Source organism: Eumetopias jubatus, unplaced genomic scaffold (assembly GCF_037043125.1).
Source record: "Eumetopias jubatus isolate StellerSeaLion01/CBP00866 unplaced genomic scaffold, mEumJub1_p1.0 scaffold_12, whole genome shotgun sequence".
Classification (NCBI taxonomy): domain Eukaryota; kingdom Metazoa; phylum Chordata; class Mammalia; order Carnivora; family Otariidae; genus Eumetopias; species Eumetopias jubatus.
Window position 1 is genome coordinate 56,306,516 of NW_028274818.1, and position 26,987 is coordinate 56,333,502.

General features: G+C 39.0%; 1 protein-coding gene across 1 annotated transcript in view; it reads right to left on the reverse strand.

Moving 5' to 3' along the window:
* The window catches only part of NTMT2 (N-terminal Xaa-Pro-Lys N-methyltransferase 2), a 32,539-nt gene extending 24,155 nt beyond the window's left edge, over positions 1-8,384 (reverse strand). The window contains exon 1 of the mRNA XM_028123015.1: positions 8,231-8,384. Coding sequence (XP_027978816.1) covers positions 8,231-8,384 — 154 coding nt within the window. The remainder of the gene's footprint in view (positions 1-8,230) is intronic.
* Between the last annotated feature and the right edge of the window lie 18,603 nt (positions 8,385-26,987).

A 26,987-nucleotide genomic window follows, 5' to 3' on the forward strand; every position in this document is an offset into this window, starting at 1 on the left:
GCCTAAACCCAGCAGGAGAAGAGAATTTATAAAAATCAAGCAGAAATCCATGAAATAGAAACCAAAAGAACAGGAGAACAGATCAACGAAACTAGGAGCTGGTTCTCTGAAAGATTTAACAAGATTGATAAACCCCTGGCCAGACTTATCAAAAAGAAAAGAGAAATGACCCAACTCAACAAAATCATGAATGAAAGAGGAGAGATCACAACCAACACCAAAGAAATACAAACAATTATAAGAACATATTATGAGCAACTATATGCCAGCAAATTAGATAATCTGGAAGAAATAGATGAATTCCTAGAGATGTATCAACTACCAAAACTGAACCAGGAAGAAATGGGAAACCTGAACAGACCTATAGCCACTAAGGAAATTGAAGCCATCATCAAAAATCTCCCAACAAACAAAAGCCCAGGGCCAGATGGCTTCTCAGGGGAATTCTACCAAACATTTCAAGAAGAATTAATACCTATTCTCCTGAAACTGTTCCAAAAAATAGAAATGGAAGGAAAACGTCCAAACTTCTTTTATGAGGCCACCATTACCTTGATCCCAAAACCAGATAAAGACCCCATTCAAAAGGAGAATTACAGACCAATATCCTTGATGAACATGGATGCAAAACTTCTCACCAAAATACTAGCCAATAGGATCCAAAAGTACATTAAAAGGATTATTCACCATGACCAAGTGGGATTTATCCCTGGGCTGCAAGGTTGGTTCCACATCTGCAAATCAATCCATGTGCTACAATACATTAATAAAAGAAAGAACAAGAACCATATATCCTCTCAATAGATGCAGAAAAAGCATTTGACAAAGTCCAGCATCCTTTCTTGATCAAAACTCTTCAGAGTAGAGGTATAGAGGGTACATACCTCAAGATCATAAAAGCCATCTATGAAAAACCCACAGCAAATATCATTATCAATGGGGGAAAACTGAGCACTTTCCCCCTCAGGTCAGGAACACAGCTAGGATGTCCACTATCACCACTGCTATTCAACATAGTATTAGGAGTCCTAGTCACAGCAATTAGACAACAAAAAGAAATCAAAGCCATCCAAATTGGCAAAGAAGAAGTCAAACTCTCACTCTTGGCAGATGATATGACACTTTGTGTGGAAAACCCAAAAGACTCCACCCCAAAACTGCTAGAACTCATACAGGAATTCAGTAAGTGGCAGGATATAAAATCAATGCACAGAAATCAGTGGCATTCTTATACGCCAAAAACAAGACAGAAGAAAGAGAAATTAAGGAGTCGATCCCATTTACAATTGCATGCAAAACCATAAGATACCTAGGAGTAAATCTAATGAAAGAGGCAAAGAATCTGTACTCAGAAAACTCATGAAAGAAATTGAGGAAGACACAAAGAAATGGAAAAACTTTCCATGCTCATGGATTGGAAGAACACATATTGTGAAGATGCCAATGCTATCTAGAGCAATCTACACATTCAAAGCAATCCTATCAAAATACCATCCACTTTTTTCAAAGAAATGGAACAAAGAATCCTAAAACTTGTATGGAACCAGAAAAGACCCCGAATAGCTAGTGGAATGTTGAAAAAGAAAAGCAAAGCTGGCAGCATCACAGTTCTGGACTTCCAGCTCTTTTACAAAGCTGTCATCATCAAGACAGTATGGTACTGGCACAAAAACAGACACTTAGATCAGTGGAACAGATTAGAGAGCCCAGAAGTGGACCCTCAACTCTATGGTCAACTAATCTTCGACAAAGCAGGAAACAATGTCCAATGGAAAAAAGACAGTCTCTTCAACAAATGGTACTGGGAAAATTGGACAGCCCCATGCAGAAGAATGAAACTGGACCATTTCCTTACACCACACACACAAAAAGAGACTCAAAATAGTTGAAAGACCTAAATGTGAGATAGGAGTCCATCAAAATCCTAAAGGAGAACACAGGTGGCAACCTCTTCGACCTCAGCCACAGCAACTTCTTCCTAGAAACATCACCAAAGGCAAGGGAAGGAAGGGCAAAAGTGAACTATTGGGACTTCATCAAGATAAGAAGCTTTTGCACAGCAAAAGAAACAGTCCACAAAACCAAAAGACAACCGACAGAATGGGAGAAGATCTTTGCCAATGACATATCAGATAAAGGGCTAGTATCCAAAATCTATAAAGAACTTATGAAACTCAACACCCAAAGAACAAATGATCCAATCAAGAAATGGGCAGAAGACAGGAACAGACATTTTTCCAAAGAAGACATCCAAATGGCCAAAAAACACATGAAAAAAGTGCTCAACATCACTCGGGATCAGGGAAATCCAAATCAAAACCTCAATGAGATATCACCTCACACCCGTCAGAATGGCTAGAATTAACAAGTCAGGAAATGACAGATGTTGGCGGGGATGCGGAGAAAGGAGAACCCTCCTACACTGTTGGTGGGAATGCAAGCTGGTGCAGCCTCTCTGGAAAACAGTATGGAGGTTCCTCAAAAAGTTGAAAATAGAGTTACCCTATGACCCAGCAACTGCACTACTGGATATTTACTCCAAAGACACAAATGTAGGGATCCAAAGGGGTACGTGCACCCCGATGTTTATAGCAGCAATGTCCACAATAGCCAAACTATGGAAAGAGCCAAGATGTCCATTGACAGATGAATGGATAAAGAAGATGTGGTATATATTTACAATAGAATATTATGAAGCCATCAAAAGAAATGAAATCTTGCCATTTGCAATGACGCGGATGGAACTGGAGGGTGTTATGCTGAGCGAAATTAGTCAATCAGAGAAAGAAATGTATCATATGATCTCACTGATATGAGGAATTCTTAATCTCAGGAAACAAACTGAGGGTGATAGACATTGGGGAGGGTATGTGCTATGGTGAGCGCTGTGAATTGTGTAAGACTGTTGAATCACAGCCCTGTACCTCTGAAACAAATAATACATTATACGTTAAAAAAAGAAGAAGATAGCAGGAAGGGGAAAATGAAGGGGGGGAAATCAGAGGGGAGACAAACCATGAGAGACTATGGACTCTGAGAAACAAACTGAGGGTTCCAGAGGGGTTGGCGGATGGGTTAGCCTGGTGATGGGTATTAAAGAGGGCACATACTGCATGGAGCACTGTGTGTTATATGCAAACAGTGAATCATGGAACACTACATCAAAGACTAATGATGTAATGTATGGTGATTAACATAAGATAATAATTTAAAACAGCAAACGTTTGAACAATGTATCACTCTTCAATGAGTTGTGCAGCCATGCCTCCACAGGGGTAAAATCAATTTCAAAAATGCCAATGGTTATATGCTGAGTTTTATTTGACAGTCCCACATGTCTTATGGGAAGTGTTTCTATTAACTCTGGCTTTTAATTGTGATGGCAAAGAGGTGACCATTGTTATCAATTTCCTCCTTAGGAACTTATTCCAGGTGAAAGAAAGAGGTAAGTGAAGGATGTGCACTAAAAATTGGTGGGTACCTCCCAGGCACCAGGCATTATACTAAGCACTTTCATATTATCTCTTCACATTATCTCTTTCAATCCTCACAATAATAACACAAAACTTGGGTTATATTCACCATTTTGCAGATGAGTGGTGAGAGACTCAGAAAGATTTAGTAACTTAATATCACATAGAAATGAAGTGTCATAGCCATGTCCTACCCCATCCCTATTCTGCTAAACTCTCTGGAACCACTGTTCTAAATGTGAAGTAAGACTAAGCCTTTAACAATGTACAGGAGTAATAGACTCTTAGCATATGATTAACAAATAGTCATTGACTTCTATGTACTCGGAAATACACTGTGGATAAGTGTTAGAGGATTACTGAGTGGTTAACTTATAGAAACATCTCCAATGGGCCTTAAATAAGCCCCCTTGAGCACTGGTATACAAACTGGAGATGTATACAATTTTTTTCCTATTTATTTCCTATTTGATCGCAAACAGCCACCTTTGGAAAAATCATTCACTCCAAACCCCCAAGTGCACTTTTGCTGGTATAACTAGATGACGTGAACCTACTCACCGGCCTGCCTATCTTGTTGATTATCTCAGTACAAAGCCAATGCTCTTCATAGACTAGGTTTTATGTTCCTGTCAAAAAAAAACGTGGTAAAACTTAAATCGCTGCCTACATAACTCAAGTTGCCATTTTCACTGGGAGGCAACCTGATTTTGAGACTCAAAAAAGGCAGACTCTGGAGTCAGTCTGCCTGGGTTCTAACCCTGCTCCCCCACTCACAGCCACGTGACATTCAGTAGGTTACTTAACTCCAGGGCACATCAGTCCCTTGTATATAAGGTGCGGAAAAAAACAGTACCACCTAATAGGCACACTGTCGGGAGTCCCTGAGATAGTAACATGCAAACCACTGAGAACAGTAACAGGCTTGCTCCCATTTCTTCCTGAACAGGTGTTGTATTTGGTGGCATAGCTAAGCCTTCATTGGAGATTTGCAGTATGTGTGCTCTTGCTTCTCCACAAATTTCTGAAGCTAGCCATGGCTATTCCAGCAAATGTCCCCATGACTGAATGTCCCTGCATAGTGTGCTTGTGGGACTGGCTACCTAATGCAGGGAGTTGGAAGGAGGAAGGCAGGAAAGAGGGAATCAAAGAATTACCCGAAACAATAAACTCTCTGTGCGGACCCTACACTATCCATTCCCTAACCTTTCAAAAGTAGGGCTTTATTTTCATTTCTATGAAGTTTTGAAATCATCAAAAAGGAGGGGAAACCAATTCCAAAACACTTGAGTGGAGCTGGGGAGGGCTCCACTGGCTAAGTTTTCATTTCAAACTGAAAAGCTTACTATCCCCTGCTGCCTGAAAAGTCCCATACAGCGAGCTAAGCCTATTGTCTTTGGTAATGCCTATTCTAGAGAAGACCACATGGTAACATTAAAAGAGGCCTGGCTCTGAGGAAGGAAAAGAAAAAACTCATCCTTATTGAGCATTGACTATTTACTATATACATATGCTTTCAATTGCCCTGAGGAAAATGATAGTCAGAGACTTTAGTAACTTGCAGTGGTGACTTTCTCTATCAGTAGCAGTATCAGGATTTGAACTCAAGACTTTAGTGATCTGCATTTATTACTAAGGGGGCATTTAATCTGCTGTGAACAGAACTGAGTTCTTTCTATGTGCCAGGAACCATGGTAAATGCTAAATTCTATAGATATAGAAGAGGATGAGATAAATGAGTCATGGGAACTAGATTCCCATCAGGGAACTAATAGAGGTACATGCATTCCACAAATAGAACTTATAAATCTCCTAGGGGCAAAACCCAAGGGTTAAGCAAGATAATCAAGGGTTTGCAGAAGACTTGTGATTGGATAAAAGTCATACTGGCGGATGAGACACATGTGTTGGTTCCTTTCTGCACCTGCAAGGAGCTTATGGTCTCCTGGAGAGGCTTTATCTTCTGCCATGAGAAGAAAACCCTGCAAAAAAGCTGAGTTTTCACAAAGTTGACAGCCTGCCTTTCCTGTAATCTTAATTTAAACCTTTTAAGGATTAATAAAAAGTTATTTGTTTATTTGCCTCCATTTCCAGTTTATAAAATTCTGAAGAACAGAGACTGTGTTTTATTGTTTGAATCTTCTCCAATACACCAAACAGCGTTTTGCACGACAGAGCTCTGTAAATGTCTCTTACACTAAATTGAATTGATCAGAAATGTCCAGTGTTTCTATCTCTAAAATGCAATGTTTTCCCCCCAGCAGAAACATTTGCCAATGACCAGATATACATATACTCCCTTACATTGCTCAGCATCCTTGCAGTTTGACAGGGCCATATAACTGGTTCTGAGCAATGGTATCTAAATACTTGTAATGTATGTCCCTCTGGGACGAAATATTTCCGGGCTAAAAGGCAAAACTTTAGCTCCTATCTTTCCTTACCATGGTGACTAGCAGTGTCCCAGAGGGTGGAGCCTTTATCATCCTAGATCCCTGAATGCCTATGTGGAACACAGCTCCCCTCCCCCATAATGCGTGTTGAAATGATACAGCAAAAACATAAAATAAACTTTTATATGCTCAGCCATTGGGATTTTAGGGTTAGTTTGTTATTGCAGGATAGCATCGTCCATACAGACTAATATAGCCCCTGATTGCTAAAATCAGTGAGATACTGTGGATAGGCTACCTCTGTTACTCTCAGGGGAAACCAATTCCTGGGCTGAATTATCAGAGTCAGAGAAAATAAGCAGTACCTATTTATGGAAAATGGACTACGTAAAATGGAGTCATGTTTGGCTTAGAAATGGACTAAGGGTTTTCAAACAGTATTAATGGAAACCGATGGGTGTTACAGAAGTGCCTCAGGAGCCACTGGTGAGGCTGGGATAGAGCAGGGAACACACCCTGTCCCCAACCCTAAGCAGAAAATTTTCACTTTTTCCTGTTTTACACTGGGCTTCCGTGGAAGACTTTGTCAAAACGTTTGTTTTTTTTAATAATTTTTTAAAGATTGGAAATCACTGATAAACCATCAGCACACTTACAGAGGAGAAAAATTAGTATAATCAGAATGACTCTACTGATCAGAAAAAAGGGATTGAGACCAAAAATAAATTATAGTCTCCTTTTCCCCAATTAATTTTCACCTGATTTTCAGAAGATACTGTTTTATTCTTCCTTTTTAATTCATCTTCTGCTACTTTCAGAGTTGAGTTCCTTTTCCTCTCTAGTAATTATTTTTAAAATTTGGCAGCCATCTGCCCCTTAGTGAGTATCTTAGTCATTGTAATTGATATCTTTCTCCAGTCTACTGTAGCTAAGGCCACCAAGCTACTGTTATTGAGATGCGACACACAAGACTCTCAAGAGTGTCTCTAGAAAAGCAGTGCTCTGCTAGTGTGTGGAGCAACCAGAACGTTCTCACCTTCCAAATGGACTGCTCTAGTTTTCCCATTTGGATACAAATGAGACGCATAATACATCCTAAAAGAATTACTTACGGGCAGTGTGATCTACCGGAAAAAGCTCTTGTCTTGGTTCTTGCTTTGATATCTAAATGAGATCTGTCTAGATAAGATCTCATCATCTCTAAATTTTCTTTTCCCCATTTGAAAAAGTAAGATGGGGGGTGACGGTGCGAAGGTGGGAGTAGAAAAATAGTGATACTTATCCTATCCATCCCTAATGTAGCTGTGAGGATCAAATAAAATCATAAATAAGGAAATTTTTAAAGAAGCATTGCATAAATATGAGATGAAAACATTGTATGTATAGATTTAAAGATCCCTTCAGAAATGGGTTTATACAAAGAAAATCTGGTAGGCTTCTAGCAACTAGTTTCTTGAATGCAGTACAAAGAGTTACATAGCTCCTATGATGTCTAGAAATGCTGGCCACATCAAGTGCACAATGGGGCTTAAGAAAACAGACTGGGGGTCATACATACTGGTCCTGCTTTCATTGGGGGGGAAATATAAATCAAAGGAGGACACTTCACTCTTTAATCACAAGTTATTTCCTCTTCAGTGCTGTTAAGAGTTCCTTGAAGTAACCCCTTTCACAGAGGCTGAGAAAAGTAGTGTAGACAAACCCGATAAGCTTTTTATAGCCCTATTGTCTAATTCCCTGAAAACTAGAGGAAATAGGGAAAAGGGAGCCAGACCACTGCCCCAGGTTTTTTTCTTAATATTCAAAGAACAGACTAAAATCTGCTCCTTTTCGGCTCTCTATTACTGTGACTCAGGAAAACCAGAAAGGATTGTGTGGAGTGTGGGCTCATGTAAACACACACACACACACACACACACACACACACAGAACAAGGACACCTTATCGTTTAGTCTTTCTTTTTAACTCTTAGTTGCCATACTACCACATTAATACTCTCATCTTTGAGTTACCTAATTTGCCCCCCTTCTCAATTTTGGCAAATATTAAAAATGTCCTTCAAAAATCAGGAAATGAATTTCTGTAAGCCTGGTACTCAGGCCAACCAACACCCAGGGAAGCAAATCACAGTTCCTGAGTGTGCATGGGAATCCCAAAATAGAGGCCTGACTTGCCAGGCAGCACCTGATCTTTGCACCCTGCAAGAAAGAGTGCCATTGAAACATTTAAGCCCCCGACACTGGTTGTGGGTTCTTCTTATCTGAAAAGTGTCCTTGTTCTAAGGACAAGAACTCTTGCAGAGGTCCCACGACTTCACACAGTCCCCCTTTCTTGTCCCTTATCTAGTAGTTCTGACTCACTTACCCAGGGGAATTTTTTCCAGCAGGTAGCGATAACTCTGAAAGAAGTCACTGTGAATGGCTTTGTGAAGGATAAAGGACATGCTGTGTCGACAGAGTTCATCATCGGTCCTCTGCCAGCGGGATCTAAAGGCAAAATGGGCTCCCAGGTGAGCCATGGTGAAGGGGGATGATAATTATTCCTACAGAGAAAGGAAGCTTGCCTGGCTGTTTCTTTGAATTAGCCCTCTCTTCCTACACGAACTTGAGACTGTCATTTTAAACCAGCCCCTGTCCATCTGTATCAAGAGAGGCTGTCATGGGGCGTGGGGGAGGGGCAGCATGCGCGGGAGGTCAAGCTCCTGGCACGTCCCCCCTGTCTGACTGCTTGGGCGACACCACTCCAAGTCAGCAGGTGCTAAGTAAAGATGAAAACAGGCTGAGTGTGATCCTGCTTCATCCAGGAAAAAGCAGCGTGCCTTCTTTAGCTGCCACTTCAAACAGGGGGGAGCACGACCCACTAACACCCTATTTGTTTTAATTTGATTCCTAAATTGGAATAGCTCAATTTCCATTTCAAAGCATGGGGAATATTTCTCAGGAGATCCTGTTTCCTGATTTCCATCACGCCTCCTGGAACGCAGAATCCTCAAGTTACAAGGACCCTTCTAAGTCATCCTAGCCAACCATGCTCCTCTCATCAGTGCAATCTTGCCCAAATCATGTCATAAGGGTGGATATGTGTTTCCCATTTCTAAGGGTTCTTCAAGAGACACAACTATATGAAAGCCTGTTTTGATGTTAAATACCCATCTCTGCCAGCAAACCAAACCCTTCCATCTAGCTTGCTCTAAACAACACCTCATCCTGTAAGCCTGTTTCTTCTTCTCTCTCTATCATGGGGATGATTTTCCTCATAAGTACTCACTTGGTTTCTGTACTTCTGATCATCCCTCTGGGTCCATTCTCCACTCTTCCCACATACTGTGTATCCCCGAGGCTGACCTGTGTTGACAACACCAGTGGACTCCCTTGCCTTCTTGGTTCTAGTTGAGTTCAGCCAATGGGTAGTGAAAGCAAGAGACTGGAGGAGAGTGAGCTGATATATTTATTTCCCCTGGCCCTTTCCCTGTGGAGATGCCATAGGCTGACTGCTTCCTTTGGTGGAAAGTCACAGCTCCTGCCCAGCGTCTTCTCATACAGATATCTTGTCCTACTTCTGATAACTGCTCCCTCCTTTACTGTTTCAGCCCTTGGGGTAGTGATGTGTCAGGCTGTTCCAAACCCTGGAGTAATGCACTATTCCTTGCAATTTTGCTATACTTACCTACACCTTTGTAAATAGTCCCTTTATTAAACTGGCTCAAACTCTCAACTTGCAAATGCCATTTGTTTCTTATAGGAAACATGACTACCATTTTATCCCCCTAATGTCCTTAACAGGAAAGTCCATAAGACCTCAATACTCTATTGGACCCATATCATGTGTGACTCCAGACCACCCACCAACTCCAAATGTAGACACACAAACACAGATGCATCAATGCATACAATATGGTAGGCAGCATCTAAGATGGCCCCTAAAGATCCCCTGCTCCTGCTTGATATTCACACATTTGCATCATCCTCTTTCTAAAAAGTGGGGTAGACTTACTGACTCACTTCTAAAGAATAAAATATGGCAGACATGACAGGATGTCACTTCTAAGATCAGGATATAAAAAGACTATCTTGGACTTTTTTTTTTTTTCCTCTGTTGCTTGCTTGCTCTGAGGGAAGCCAGTGCCTGTTGGGAGCTGCCCTATGGAGAGGCCCTCCGTACAGCAGGCCTGGAGTGCAACAGGAGGAACTAGATTCTACCAACAATACTGAGTGAGCTTGGAAGAAGATCTTCCCCCAGCCAACTTGGCAAAAATCCCTGAGCCAACTAAGCTATGCCCAAGTTACTGACCTATGGAAATAAATGTCTCTTCTTTTAAGCACCTAATTTTGGGATAATTTGTTTCAACACAACAATAGATAGCTAATTCACACATCATCAGTGGAAGTTTTCTAAGATGTGGAATCTAACCATGATCTTTCTTTATGTTTAATTTACATGTTAATTTTACTGGACAAGGAAGTAAGGATTCCATTTGCTTGACTCTGACTTATTTTCCTTTATTTTCCTAAGCTTCTATTTTCTCATTTCCCCTCAATCCACCTCAAGGGGCAGCCATTCAATTTTGATGAAATTGTCCCCATCCCTGGCTTCAGGAATTGCCCAAATTGCAATCTGAGTTATCCATTTTCCCCTTGCTGCAGCGTGTGTTTCATGGAGGGGTACAACATCCCATCCTGAGCCAATCAATACACAGTGTTCTCCCAGGTCCCATTTTCAGTTGGAAGGTGATACATTATCTAAATCTATTGTTTTTAATGCCAGCTTCGGTTGGCATTGCTGGCAACATGGAGTCTCATCTAACACAAATACCATCCTGCCTCATTTGTACTCAGTTCTCATGAAGATGGATATAAAGTAGATGATACCAAACAGAACAGGGAAACAAAGTGAGCATTTCATGGTGTTAAGAAGAAAAGTTCTTAACTGAAGCAGCTTTGTCTAAGATAGAAGCTCATTTCTACCACTTACATACTGAACAACCTTGATGAATTCTTAGTCTCTGAGCCTCACTTCCCTCTTCTGTAATAGGATATAATGATGATAGTATATATGTCATATAATCATTGTGAGAACCAAATATACTCCATGTAAAAAAAAAAAAAAGCACCCTGGTTGTCACACAGTATATGTTCAATAAGTGCTAGGTATTATAATTATGATCTTTGGAAGAAAGTTGGTAAGTTATAGGTTTTGAAAATACTTTGTCTATATGGCTCTTCTTGGGTTATTTTCAATGTGACACTGCCTCTTACCTTGAAATTTCACCACCTACTCAGGACATTATTTGTACAGGATGCATTTCAAAGTTGAAAAGAAAATAAATCCAAATGAAATGTGCCATTAGAGCTCAGTCATCTATTCTTCAGAATTTTCTATTGCTATAGGGAAAACTAAGCAGCAGCAGAAGAAAACTAAGGGATCTTCCTTTGTTACTTGCTTTTGTCAATACATCTAATAGGAGGCAGGTTCTTAACCTCAACATCAGTGACGTTTTGATGGCCTTTGATATGCTGAAAAGGTTGGGATATTTGGTCCTAGGAAAGAGACTGGCAGTCACTGACCTCAGCTACCCAGTATTCTTTATTTGGCAATGGATATTGGCAAGTTTCTCTGTTTTTACATAAAAAATTAATTTCTTTCACTATAAAATGAACATTAATTATTTGTGTTTGGAGAAGGATTATTAAATGCTCTAAAACCTCTATATTTCAGACCCATAATTCCTGAGTGGAGATGAAAGACTGATTGGTTTATACAAAATGCCTTTGTCAGCTTTTGTTTATCTCTATGAGTCGTGCTAGATTTTGTGACTATTTCTCATACTGGTATAGCTTGCACCAAGTTTCTGGCTCATTGCATTTGTTTCCTTATGCAAATAATTTTTCCTTCCCAGCTGAAATGCTCTCTTTGTTACCACCTCACACCACTCACCTATATTCACACAGAGTGAGTGAGGTTAAGATCTAGATCTTGAGTCTACCACAGGCATCTAATTTCCAGGCAGGAAAGGAAAGCAACAAATGTAGAGGAAGGAAACATGACAGTAGCAAGAGAAGGTGGGAACTCTGAATTTATTCAGATTGGTTTGCCTTCTCACAGATGATCATGAAGAGAGACCCAGAGTAAAAAAAGATAAAGGAAAAAATATATAGAAAACATTTTCATTCAGTAGTATGATAAGCTAAGTATTTTGGAAATTCTACTAAATGTAAACTGCCTATCAAATTAAAATTCCATAATACTTGATACTGAAAATTCAACAAAACGGATAAAATAAAGTTATTTTCAGGCCAAGACTGAATTTACCATTCATAGGCACTCACTGAAAAATTAACTTAAAAAATCTACTTCAGGAGAAGAAAATGAGGACAGTGTATTATTAGTACAGGAATAGGTAAAAAGATTACTAAAACAAGGTAGAGCTCCTAAACAAATCTATTTATACATAGTAAGTTGATATAAGACAGAGACAGTATTGCAATAGGGAAAAAATATTTTTAATAAAAGTCCTGATGTTGGTACAAATTGGGTCCCTACCTCATGTCCTGCACAAACCAACTCCAGGTAGATTGAAGACTTAAGGGTGGAAAGCACAATTTTAAAACTCTTTGAACAAGTTATAGGGAAACATATTTAGGATACCAGGGTGAAAAAGAATATGTTTTTTTAAGATGCAAAAAAACAAAAACCATAGGGGGTGCCTGGGTGGCTCAGTCACTTAAGCATCTGCCTTTGGTTCAGGTCATGATCCCGTGGTCCTGGGATGGAGCAAAACCCCATGGCAGTGAGTCTGCTTCTCTCTCAGCCCCCTCCCCTGCTCATGCTCTCTCTCTCTCTCAAATAAATAAATAAAATATTTTTAAAAAATACAGGAAAAGAGTTAATTAATTTGACTAGATTAATATTTGAATAATGAACTTCTAGTCATCAAAAGAAACCAAAAAGAAAGTGAAAGATCAGCTAACAAAAAGATAAGAAATATTTAGAGCATCAATAATCAATAAAAATTTGTGTATTAAATAAATAGGTCCTATAAAAGAATTTAGGAAAAGTTCCTAAAAAGAAAAATTTGGGTACTAAATAAATAGTTCCTATAAAAGAATAGTTCCTATAAAAGAATAGTTCCTATAAAAAAAAAAAAAGTCCAAGATTCAGGTACAAACTGGTAGAATAACACAAACAATCCTATAGAAAAAAAGATGAAGAATAATATATATAGATTGGTGGCTAAAGCAAGGCTGAAATAAAAGCACCTGAATGAGGATTCTCAACTGCAACCTAGGGAGGTAGATTTAGAAGGCTAAAATAATAATCCAAAATCAGTGAAATCAAATTTAGGATAAAATCATCAATGTATATTCTCATATACAGGTTTTAGTAAAAATTAATGATGAGAATACAGAATAAGTAATTCTGCTTGATAAATTCAATGCGTCTTTCTGCTAAAGTGGGCATGGAAGTAGACTTTAAGCTAGAATGAGACAGCAGTATGAAAAATAGTTCAAAAAAGGAGCAACTCAAACTGACCACCAGGCCTCACTCCACCCTGTACTGGTCCAACTTCATATAGAGTATTTGCCTCTTTCTTTATCTTGTTTTGTTTAAGGAACAGGCACCCAATCAAGATTACTCCTGATTATAATTTGGAAGTCTTAACAAAGTCCATTACCTGATATGTGATTGGAATATATGGTACAAGAGTCAAGTTTAGTTGACTATTTACATCCACCATAGAACTTCACAGAGTACAGAAAGGCTGCCTGTTGGGTATATAAACCAATTAGATTAAAGGTTAGCAGTCAGATTTCAACTTCATGTTCCTTATTAAATTAAAATGGGGTTTGAGATAAGTGACCCTTTGCAGCCGAAGAAATATTTAAGCCCATAGTTTTCAGGTCAAGTCATTCAATTTAACAGATGGAAAGGTGGAAGCGGTCCTTGAAGGACTCCTTCCTGTCTAGTTCTCATTAGGGGGTTTGATTCCCCAAACATTTAAATTAAAAAAATATATATTCACATCTCTAATAAAGGGAATAATGTCCCTGTCTAAAGCATCTGTTTGGGGTGTGTGTGTGTGTGTGTGTGTGTGTGTGTACTTTTCTCTTTTTCCTCACTTAATGTTAGTTGAAGAAAGTATAAACTATAGAATTATAAAACATTATATAAAAATTATATATATTATTGTATTATAGATAATATAATAGAACATTCAACTTCTTATCAAACTCTCCTTTAAAATATCATGAAGCTTGATTTCACATAATTTCCATAATTTCATATTTCAATAGGACTTTGAATAGATAAAAGTGCATAGAACACTATCTAGGCAAATTAATCTTTACACCTTAACCAAAAAATATTAGATAATAGTTATTAATATAATAAAATAAAGTTATACTTCTTTTCTTCATCTTAGTTAGAGTTAATAAGTATGATGAAGTCTCAGACTGACATCCTCATATTTCAGTTTTCAACCCTTATTTCCCCTTTCGGTAGGAAGGCAAGTTGAGGGAAGAAGTTGAAATGTGGATTGGAATGTGAAGAGAATTTGCCTTATCAGTACTAATAGGTCTTCTTTAAAGATTAGGGCCTGAGCATGATGAAGTGGACAAGCAAGTGGACTCTCTCCCCACCCTCTCATGGGCCAGAAGAGCAGACTTTAATTTTTATATATGAGAATTCTGGTAGACTTATCTTTGAAAACAGTGCTGTGCTCCCATCCCCCCCTTCATCATACTTCCCTTCCACCTGATACCCTGGCTCCTACTTAATTTGCCCCTGGCTTTCTACTCAACAATGTTTTCATAAGTATATGAGCCTCCATACTTAACCCATTGTGCATTTAGCAAACTAGGTTTGGGGTTAAGCATTCTGTTTAAACTAATCTCTGATATTGTGAAACTGAACATAGGTCAGGACCAGATATAAATTTTTAGGAGCCCTAAGTACAGAAAAGAATATGCTGCCCCATCCACAATATATAATACAAAATAAAATATTCTCTCTTTCTAAAACAAGCATTCATGTGACCATCTAATGTAATCAAATGTAGTATACCATGTAAGCTTCAGATTATTTTATTTTTTAAGAATTAGACAGTTATATAAATACAGTGAGGAACTTTTCCCTACCTTCATTGCTCTGCTGTCTTCCTTGGAAAATATGTATATTAATGTAGTAATATATATATGAAAATATATATTAATCAGCTAATTCCATGAGATGCAATGGTAACCATTCCAACTTTTCACTCTCGCTTTGAGTTCCCTTCTTTTTTCTGGCGCCTTGAAATTTCCCCATTATTTTTAGGCACAAGAAAGTGTTTAAAATTTGTAATTTTTGTCAGGCTGCTGTAAAAAATACCGTAGACTGGGTAGCTTAAACACAGATATTTATTTTTCACAGTTCTGGAGACTGGGAAGTCCAAGATTCAGGTACAAACTGGTAGACCCATTCTTTATTTCCAATACTTAGTGTTCTATCATGATTTAATCCATTCAAGAGAACTGTCTATAAAATGGGGAAAAAATAGTAAAAAAAAATCTGTCATATTATCAGTAAAGTAACAAGACAGTCTTATTGTTACAATTTTCCATCTCAAATTATTTCAATGAGGCTCTTCTGTGGGAGAGGAAAAAAAAATCTCCTGTTGTGTAAGCTGTACCGGGCCCTGGGAAAGCAGACTCAGAATAGTTGAGATGCCCAAAGGTTGTCACTGGGGACTAGGGATTAGAACCTGGTCAAAGCAGCAAATAAAAAAAATTTAAAAAGCTCTTAAAAGAACCTGACAAGGGAAGCTTAAATCTTATTTAAGGGGTTGGGTTGTACTAAGCCTTGAAAAATTCAATCCTCTGGAGGACTATATCTCACTAAGAAAGCTCCATGTAAGTTTATCATGTATCCAACACCTAGACATTGGGCCTTGGAGACCACTAGGATAATATTTCCTCTGGATTAGCACTGAAGCTTGGAAGTGACATTTGTACGAGGTATACTTTAAACTCCAGGGCTTTTCTGATTACAAAATGATAATTCTGAGGGGAAAAAAGGGCTTACTGCAGAGAGAAGTCGCCATGATTTATATGTGCTGGACAGTCTTCCTTTTTCACACAGGGTAACTTCTTAGACCAAGTATGTTTTGCTTTTCCTTTTTTTTTTTTAAGCTAAAGTTGTCTTTTGATTGATATTAAGGATAGAACATATTTGTTTTAGTTCCACTATGTCCAAAAGAATGATTGTATAAATCCTGGGCATAGGTGACACCAGCAATTCAATTGTATGCATCACACAAAAACATTAATGTGAAATACCAACGTGAGGCTAGGGTGAGCCCTGCAGCTTCACTGACTGGCCCTTCTCTGCACAGACTCAGTAGACCACTCTCCAACTGCTCTGGCTCTCTGATGAAAGCCAGACAAAAATGGAGTGATGCTGAAAAGCTGTCCCTCCTTTGCTCCTGGTGTATCTATCAAGATCTCTGAGATCACTGTGAAAGCTCCTATCATTCCAGTTATAAAGGTACTTTGAATGAATTAAATAACTAGTGACAACCAAAGTCATAAACTACTTGACTCCCTTGGGTCATTTTTCGGGCTGATGTTAATAGTGTTTTGGCCAGCAAGTATATTTTGTGCAGTTGGGAACGTTGGCGGGTTCAGGGATGTCATTTAAAATATTGTGTCTATTAGCATTCGCATGTGTACATCCACGGTATCTAGAGAATAAGTGAGGCAGACTTGCATTTGAAGCCAAATTAAACCTTCTAACTTTTGTTCCACTTTATAACTGCAGGCTGGATTCCTAATTGACTCATCTCTTTTATAAATCTGTAAAACCTGCCAGTGGTGGGACTGAGTAAAAGATGAGGGCTACATCAACAGCAAATCCATCACCTCTGGTAGAAAAACAACTCCTAGATTTACTGATGAGGCCAGTAAAATAATCATTATACAGAGAATTCTTCCCTCTCAAAATGAAAATGAATCTTGAAACCAAATGCCATAAGCCAAACATCAGCCAGATTTTTTTACACTTCCACATATTCTATAGAACAAGGATTAGAAACCCAGTGCAAAAAAATTCCTGGTGGCAATTCACTTATCCACACTGTCCCCTCCTTGCTTTTTCTATTTTTCCATCGCTCATTCCCTGTTCCTCTCCTCATCTCCTACACTTCTTTTATCTGGACTCTGGAGGTTTTATCAAGGCCTGAAAGTCGTCGTAGGTTTTTGACATGTGTGAAAGTTCTGTACATACTCAGAGCAGTTTTACCAAATAACTAAAAAATTAAGATATACACATTTTTAGGAAACCATGAGGATTGGTTGTTCTTAAAATCAGGTAACTCTAGAACCACATTTAAAATCAGCATTAACCAATGTGAGACCAGAATAATATAAAATTGATAGTAATTTTAATATTAATTAATGTTAATATTCAATTGTCAGTATTCAAGTGATTGAAATCAAAATTCCAGATTTGAAGAGGCACACAAAGCAGCTATTTACAAAAGGAGGACCAGCAGAAGAGCAGGTGTACAGATCATCTAGGACTTTGTAGACTTTACTGCGTATCACCTGAGAGGGAGCAAACCCTAAAGCTTAGAACACCTGTAGTTTGGGGGAATCATGGAACATTGATGGTTGGATAAGATCTAATATAGAATGAAAATTCGTGTCTAAACACCCTATTCTACACCTATGTATTCATTTAAAAATAGGTTTTTGAACACCTAGCATGATCCTGCCACTGTACAGGGCACCAAAGATCAAGTAGTGAACAAACATAATCTCAATCCGTTATTCTCATGAAGTTTACAGCCTAGTGAGGACAATAAGAATTGGCCAGATAATCACAGACACATGAAAGCATGTCTTTATGATGAGTGCTAAGAAGGAAAGACATGCATGCCATGAAAACCCATCAGAGGAGGATATGTTCTAGTCAGGGAACATTGTCCTGGGAAAGTCACCCTTGAGCTGAGCTCTGAGGAATAAGCAGGACTTAACTAGATGCATAACTGCTGCATCTGTTATGTCCTTCATGCTAATCTGTTTCTCAGGCCAACCTGTAACCTAATCTTGATCTTTGATTGCCCCAGTTGATTGAGGATTTGGTTTAGTACTCATGACACTATTTCTGAGTAATGTTACCAAGTGGTCCAAACCTTTTCTCCTGGCAGTGTTGTTACTGTGCCAATATTGGTTGGCTTCTGCTTAAAAGCAATAGTAGCCAAACCATGTTCATGCAGTTAAACCAGAAGATTGGGTAGGTTAGATCAGATACTGTCAATGAAGAAATTAAAATGTGCTCCTGGGATAAACAAATCACAATAGGAGACCCTTGGATGCAGACAGACCTGCTCTCCAGCCCCCCCCTTTTTTTTTAAGATTTTATTTATTTATTTGCGAGAGAGAGAATGAGAGATAGAGAGCACGAGAGGGAAGAGGGTCAGAGGGAGAAGCAGACTCCCCACCGGGCAGGGAGCCCGATGCGGGACTCGATCCCGGGACTCCAGGATCATGACCCGAGCCGAAGGCAGTCGCTTAACCAACTGAGCCACCCAGGTGCCCTCTCCAGCCCCTTTTTCCAGAGAAGGAAAAGAGTCCAAAGAAAGGGCTCAAAGGACATACAAAAACTTCAGCTCTCAGAGGAATGCCCTGAGTTTACTTTAGTGTTAGAAGGCTTAACTCTCAGCACTCCCACAGTGCCTGTAAACCTAACTGGATGCTAGAATTTTTTTTTAAATTTATTTATTAAAGAGAGAGAGAGAGACAGCATGAGTGGGTGAAGGGCAGAGGGAGAAGCAGACTCCCCACTGACCAGGGAGCCTGACATGGGGCTCGATCCCAAGACCCCGAGATCATGACCTGAGCCGAAGGCAGACACTTAACCGACTGAGCCACCCAGGCGCCCTAATGTTAAAATTCTTAAAGATAAAGAATATTTAGGTGTCTGGATAGTTTACAGTCTCTATATATCAGCACCTCCTCAAAGTGGATAAAATAGTTCTTGCCTGATTAAATTTCAGTATATTAATATGGACACACCCATATTTGACTCTCAAGATTCTTTTTGGCTTTCTTTTGTTCTGTTTTGTCAACAGCTCCTGAGTAAATCAGTTAAGATAAAACCAAGTAAAGAAGAAAGAAAAGAGGCAATTTAATAATATACTGGATCTAGAAGACGGAAATATGTGAAATTGCTTGTTCCTTCTTAGAAAGTCCTTTTAATGGATGGTAACTTTCTTCCCTTCTTAGAAAAACAATAAGGAGGGGATCAAAAAGTAGTGAAAACAATACCTACCTCTTATTGAATATGTACTAGGTTCTGGGTCTTTGTACACATTAGTTCAGTTAATTCTTACACCAACTCAATGAGATAGATATTTAATGAATAAGGAAAATGAGATTCTGAGTCATTAAATAATTGCCTAAGGTCAATCAGCTACTAGTTGAGGAGATGGGACAAAAACAGACTATATAATGCCAGACCATGATCATAACTTCAAGGATATATGACATTCCCAACAACACTAGGAATGGAAGGAGATGATAATTCAAACTGTTAATGAAACAACTAGGGTTTAGGTGGCCCTGTTCAAATCCAGAAAGAAGTGATCACCCTTCCTTTATCATTCAGCCAAGAACCCAAAATATCTTCCAGGAAATCAAGTGACAATTTCAATTCCATTCAACAAATATTTTCTTGAGTGCCCCCGAATACCAGGCTCCACAGTAGAGTCTAGGGTATATAACAGTGAGTTAATATAGGCATAATCTCTGCCTTCAAGAAAGTTACAGACATTTTAAAATGTCTGTAAAAGTATGATAACTACTATAAACAGGGGAGGGGAACAAAAACCTGTGGGAGGGAAAAAAGGGGCATTTTATGATGTAGAACATAGAAACTCTCACTTAAGAAATGAAGGTTAAGCTAAATGTAAATGATAATATGACTTAACCAAGTTAAGGCTTCAGTCTGATGTCAAAAAGTAACCTAATGAACTAGAACCAGAAGAGTGGCAAGTTCCTTTAAGGAGAAACAATATGCATGACTGTTTCACCTTTAAAAGAGCAGCAGAATGGGAAGGAAGTTACCACAGCCATGAGTAAGAAGAAAACAGTTGAAATTTTAAAGGTCAAGAGGCTACATGTGGGCTGACACAGCATTATAAAATCTTGAGAGTTCTGGACACAAGGAGAGTCTTCAGTATTCATCCACTCTTTTCATTGTCTTTAGCTGAGAGTTCATGAAAAGATTGAGAACAGGGCAGGAGAGTAGAAAGTTGTCTGCTAAGTCACAGGTATGCAGAGCATGCCTAAGCCTGAGGACAGAGTGGGGAAAGTCAGTGAAGCCCCTCTGTGCTCTGGACACTGCACTGAGTATAAGACAGTAACTGTCTGCCACTGGAGAAGGAAAACGAGACTTGAAAGAGATTCCTTCTGAGGCTCTGGCAAGCAAGGGCTGCTTAAGTCCAAGGGCAGATAGAAAAGCAAGTGGAATCTCCTCTATCTTCCCCTAGACCCCCCCACACACCCTCCAAGCCTTGCACCAAGCCCTAGGCAAGAGCAGTCTGATGCTGAGGGAAGCAAAGGAGCATTGAGAGAGATGGCACTCTGAAGACACAAGAACACAACTCTCCCCAAATCTAAGGGAGGAGCAGCAGAACTGAGAAAACCCTCCTGCACTCTAGGCACTGCCAAAGATGAGGCAATAGTAGTCCAATTCTAGAGGAGAGGAAGAAGAATGAGAGAAGATCACCTTTTTACATAGATACATAGGCCTGCTAAATTCTGAGGCAGCTGCTTAACCAACTGAGCCACCCAGGTGCCCAAATTACAGACTACTTTAAATGAATTCTGTAATTAATGACCTCACAGAAGAAGAGAAATGCCCTTTTCAGAGAGTAAATGTTATTTACTACATTATATATTATATTTCTACTCCGTGTCTTGCATTCACTCAAAAATTATGAGATACAATCAAAAAACAAGAAAATATGACCCATGATGAAATGATAAAATGGAACAAACCCAGGAGTAGCCCACATATTGGAATTACTAGACAAGGACTTTAAAATAATTATGATAAAAATGTTTTTTAAAATCGAATGGAAAAAATGGACAACCTACATGAATAAATGGGGAATTACAGCAAAGAGATTATTTTATATAAAATAACTCAAATGGAAAATCTAGAAATGACAAAACAGAATGCTGGGGATGGATAATACTTTCAATAAGTTTATCAGCAAATTAGGAATAGCAGAGAAAAGAATCATTGAACAAACCCAAAAGGAAGTATTGGTGAATTCTATAAAACATTTTAAAAAGAAATACTATGGGAGGGAGGAGTTAAGATGGCAGAGGAGTGGGGGACCCTAGTTTTGTCTGGTCCCTGAAATTCAGATAGTTATCAAATCATTCTGAACACCTGTGAAATCAACTGGAAACCTGAGAAAAGAATTGCTGCAATTCTACAAATAGAAAAACAACCACTTTTTGCAAGGTAGGAGGTGTGGAGAAGTGAACCTGAAGCGATATAGCAGAAGATAAATGGTGGGGGGAGGGAGCCTCTGTAAGCCAGCTACTGAAAAGTGATATAGCAGTGGAGCACAAAATTGGAACTTTTATTTTTTTAATTTTTTTAAAAGATTTTATTTATTTGACAGAGAGAGACACAGCGAGAGAGGGAACCCAAGCAGGGGGAGTGGGAGAGGGAGAAGCAGGCCTCCTGCTGAGCAGGGAGCCCGATGCGGGGCTCGATCCCAGGACCCTGGGACCATGACCTGAGCCAAAGGCAGACGCTTAACGACTGAGCCACCCAGGCGCCCCCAAAATTGGAACTTTTAGAAGTCTGCTCCAGTAAGGGACTTCCCTGCCTGAAAGGTGCCCAGGTGGCAAAGTGGGGCAAAATCCCAGGTGGGACAGCATGGTCTCAGGATCCCCAGGGTCACAAAAAGAACAGAGGTGCCTGATTGTGGCAGAGTTCCCAAGCATCAGAGCAGGGAAGCCAGCTTCAGAGAGCCCAGGAGTGGGCTTTCTGCTCAGTGTTGCCATAAACCATGAACCGCTGTGTGGTCAGGCAACTGCTCTCTGAGCAGCAGCCCAGTAAGAGGCAGAACAGTAGGGAGACCCCCCACTTCTCCCCCAAGGAGGAATGGCGGGTCCATGCCATAGGAGTCTATAAATTTGGAGACTGGAAAGAGGGTTGCATGCCTGAGATAAAAATGCTCAGTCACAGGTGGATGAACACAGAGTCTGGACTGAAACCAGGGAGACATGAATTACTGACTGCTTTTCTGTGAGGGCTCACTGAAGAGTGGGAGGTGGGAATTTTCAGCTCCAGGGCTAGAGATCAGGGCGCCATCATTTTCAAAGCCCCCACCCCTCATTGGTGTTGAAAGACTTCAGGGAGCAAAACAGCCACATAGAGCAATCCGGAGCTGCTTGCACTGAGCCCAGCCCCCTGGCAAGGGAGTGCAGCCCTGAAAGACCTCTGAGAATCAGCACAACAGGACCCTCCCCCAGAAGACCAGCAGGAACATCCAGCTAACACCAAGTTTATAGATTATAGAGAACTGCAAAACTCCAGCGCTAGCAGAAAACAGTATAGAGCATCCATGTTTTTTTATTATTATTCTTTAGTCTTACAGGTTTTTTTTTCCCTCTTCAGCTATTTCTTACTTTACCAACTTTTTTTTTAAGTCTTTTTAATTTTTATTTTTAGATTTATGTTATATTTTTTTTTTCATTTTTGGTTTCCGTCCATTGTATTCAATTCTATTTTTGATTATATATATACAAGTTTTTCTTTCCTTCCTATTTTGGGATCTAGTTTCTTCTAACAAACAGACCAAAATACACCCAGGATATAGTTTATTGTTATGTTCTGTTTTTATTTCTTGTTTGATTTTTTTTCTTTTTTCTTTTTTGGTTTCTGTTTTCTTCTGATTTGTTTTGTTCGTATTTTTCTGGTGTTTTTGTTGCTATTTTTTGTACTTTCTCTCCCTTTCATCTATTCTTTTCTGGATGTAGTGATGAGGCAGAGAAAGTCACCCAAAAAGAAAGAACAGGAGGCAGCACTCACTGCCAGGGATTTAATCAATATGGATACAATTAAGTGTTGGAACTAGAAATCAAAATAGTGATTATAAAGATACTACCTGGTTTGAAAAAGCATAGAAGACACTAGAGAATCCCTTTCTAGAGAAATAAAAGAACTAAAATCTAATCAGGTCGAAATCAAGATGGGTATTATTGAGATACAGTAATAAAATGGAGGCTCTACTGGGATAAATGAGGCACAAGAGAGAGTTAGTGATATAGAATACAAAATGATGGAGAAAAAGGAAGCTGAGAAATAGAGAGAAAAACAACTACTGGATCACAAAGGGAGGATCCAGGAAATCAACGATACCATAAAGCAAAATAATATTAGAATAATATGGGTCCCAGAGGAAGGGGAGCAGAAGTTTTATCTGAACAAATTACAGCTGAGAACTTCCCTAATCTGGGGAAGATAACAGGCATTCATGTCTAGAAGGCACAGAGATCCCCCCTCAAAATCAATAAAAATAAGTCAACACCTCAACATTTAATAGTGAAGCTTGCAAATTTCAGAGATAAAGAGAAAATCCTGAAAGCAGTTTGGGACAAGCAGTCCTTAACCTACAAGGGTAGAAACATAAGGCTGGCAGCAGACCTGTCCACAGAGACCTCACAGGCCAGAAGGGACTGGCATGATATATTCAATGTGCTAAATGGGAAAAATATGCAGCCAAGAATACTTTATCCAGCAAGGCTGTCATTCAGAATAGGAGAGATCAAGAGTTTCCAGGACAAACAAAAGCTAACAGATTTTGTGAACACTAAACCAGCCCTGCAAGAAATATTAAAGGGGATCCTTTGAATGAAGAGAGAGCCAAAGAGTTAACAAAGACCAGAAAGGAACAGAGACAATCTAGAGAAACAGTTACTTTGCAGGTAATACAATGGCACTAAATTCATATCTTTTGATAATTACTTTAATGTAAATGGATAAATGCTCCAATCAAAAGACACAGGGTATCAGATTGGATTCAAGACCCATCAATATGCTGTTTTCAAAAGACTCATTTTAGACCCAAAGGCACCCCCCAGATTGAAAGTGAGAGGGTGGGGAATGATTTATCATGCTAATGGACATGAAAAGAAAGCTGGGTAGCAATCCTTATATCAGACAAACTAGATTTTAAACCAAAGGCAGTAATAACAGATAAAGGACACTATATCTTAGTAAAAGGGTCTATCCAACAAGAAGATCTAACAATTGTAAATATTTATGCCCCTGCCTTGGGAGCAGCCAGTTATATAAACCAATTAATAACAAAGTTAAAGAAATGCACTGATAATACAATAATAATAGGGGACTTTTAACACCCCACTCACTGCAATGGACAGATCATCTAAGCAGAAGATCAACAAGGAAACAGGGCTTTGAATGACACATGGGACTGGATGAACTTCACAGATATATTCAAGCATTTCATCCTAAAGGAACAGAATGTACATTCTTCACAAGTGTACATGGAACATTCTCCAGAATAGATCACATACTCGGTCACAAATCAGGTCTCAACCAGTACCAAAAGGTCAAGATTATACCATGCATATTCTCAGACCACAATGCTTTAAAATTTTCTCAATTTAAATTGAACTCAATTACAAGAAAAATTTTGGAAGGACCACGAATACATGGAAGTTAAAGAGCATCATACTAAAGAATGAATGGGTCAAACAGGAAGTTAAAGAAATTAAAAAACTCATGGAAAGAAATGAAAATGAAAACAGTTCAGAACCTCCTTCAGCAAAGAAGGTCCTAAGAGGGAAGTATGTAGCAATACAGGCCTTTCTCAAGAAACAAGAAAAGTCTCAAATACATGACCTAACATTACACCTAAAGGGGCTGGAGAAAGAACAGCAAATAATGCCTAATTCCAGCAGGAGAAGAGAAATAATAAAGATTAGAGCAGGGGCACCTGGATGGCTCAGATGGTTAAGCATCTGCCTTCAGCTCAGGTCATGATCCCAGAGTCCTCGGATCGAGCCCCACATCAGGCTTCCTGCTCAGCAGTAAGCCTGGCTTCTCCTTCTCTTACTCCCCCTGCTTGTGTTCCCTCTCTCTCTCTGTCTCTCTCTATGTCAAATAAATAAAATTTAAAAAAATCTTAACCAAAAAAAAAAGATTAGAGCAGAAATTAATGTAAAAATATCAAAAGAACAGTAGAACAGGTCAATAAAATATGAGCTGGTTCTTTGAAAGAATTAATAAGTTCAGGGCGCCTGGGTGGCTCGGTCGTTGGGCGTCTGCCTTCGGCTCAGGTCGTCATCCCAGGGTGCTGGGATCGAGCCCCGCATTGGGCTCCCTGCTCCACGGGAGGCCTGCTTCTCCCTCTCCCACTCCCCCTGCTTGGGTTCCCTCTCTTGCTGTGTCTATCTCTGTCAAATAAATAAAATCTTCAAAAAAAAAAAAAAAGAATTAATAAGTTCAATAAACCCTAGCCAGACTTTTCAAAAAGAAAAGGGAAAGGACCCAAATAAATAAAATCATAAATGAAAGAGGGGAGATCACAACCAACACTAAAGAAACACAAGCAATTATAAGAGCATAATATGAGCAACTATATGCCAACAAATTAGGCAATCTGGAAAAAAATGGATGCATTCCTAGAAACATATAAACTACCAAAACTGAAACAGGAAGAAATAGAAAACCTGAACAGACCAATAAGCACCAAAGAAATTGAAACAGTAATCAAAAGTCTCCCAACAAACAAGAGTCTGGGACCAGATGTCCTCCCAGAAGAATTCTACAAAACATTTAAAGAAGAATCAGTACCTATTTTTCTGAAGCTATTTCAAAAAATAGAAATGGAAGGAAAACTTCCAAACTCATTCTATGAGGCCAGCATTACCTTGATCTCAAAACCAGACAAAGACCCCAATAAAAAGGGAGAATTAGAGACCAATTTCCTTGATGAACATGGATGCAAAAATTCTCACCAAGATCCTAGCTAATAGGATCCAACAGTACATTAAAAGGATTATTCACCATGACCAAGTGGAATTTATTCATGGGCTGCAAGGGTTGTTCAACATCCACAAATAAATCAATGTGAGAATAATTAATAAAAGAAAGAATATTAATAAAAGAAAGGACAAGAACCATATGATACTCTCAATAGATGCAGAAAAAGCATTTGACAAAATACAGCATCATTTCTTGATTAAAGCTCTCTGCAATGTAGGGATAGACAGAACATACCTCAATATCATAAAAACCATATACAAAAAACCCACAGCAAATATCATCCTCAATGGGGAAAAACTGAGAGCTTTTCCCCTAAAGTCAGGAACACGGCAGGGTTGTTTACTCTCACCACTTTTATTCAATACTACTGGAAGTCCTAACCTCAGCAATCAGACAACAAAAAGAAATGAAAGGCAACCAAAATAGATGAAGTCAAACTTTAACTTTCACAGATGACATGATACTCTATGTTGAAAAACCAAAAGACTCCACCCCAAAATTGCTAGAACTCATGCAGGAATTCAGTAAAGTAGCAGGATATAAAATCAATGCTCAGAAGTCTGTTGCATTTCTATATATTAACAATGAGACAGAAGAAAGAGAAATCAAGGAACTAATCCCATTTACAATGGCACCAAAAACCAAAACATACATAGGAATAACCCTGACCAAAAAGGTAAAAGATCTGTACTCTGAAAACTATAGAACACTTATGAAAGAAATTGAGAAAGACACAATGAAAATGGAAAAACATTCCATACTCATGGAATACACATATTCAAAGCAACCCCTATCAAAAGACCATCAACTTTTTTCACAGAGCTGGAACAAATAATCCTAAAATTTGTATGGAGCCAGAAAAGACCCTGAAGAGCCAAAGGAACATTTAAAAAGTAAACCAAAGCTGGTGGCATCACAATTTGGACCTTAAGCTCTGTTACAAAACTGTAATAATCAAGACAGTATGGTACTGCCACAAAAGCAGAGTCATAGATCAATGGAACAAAATAGAGGACTCAGAAATGGACCCTCAACTCTATGGCCA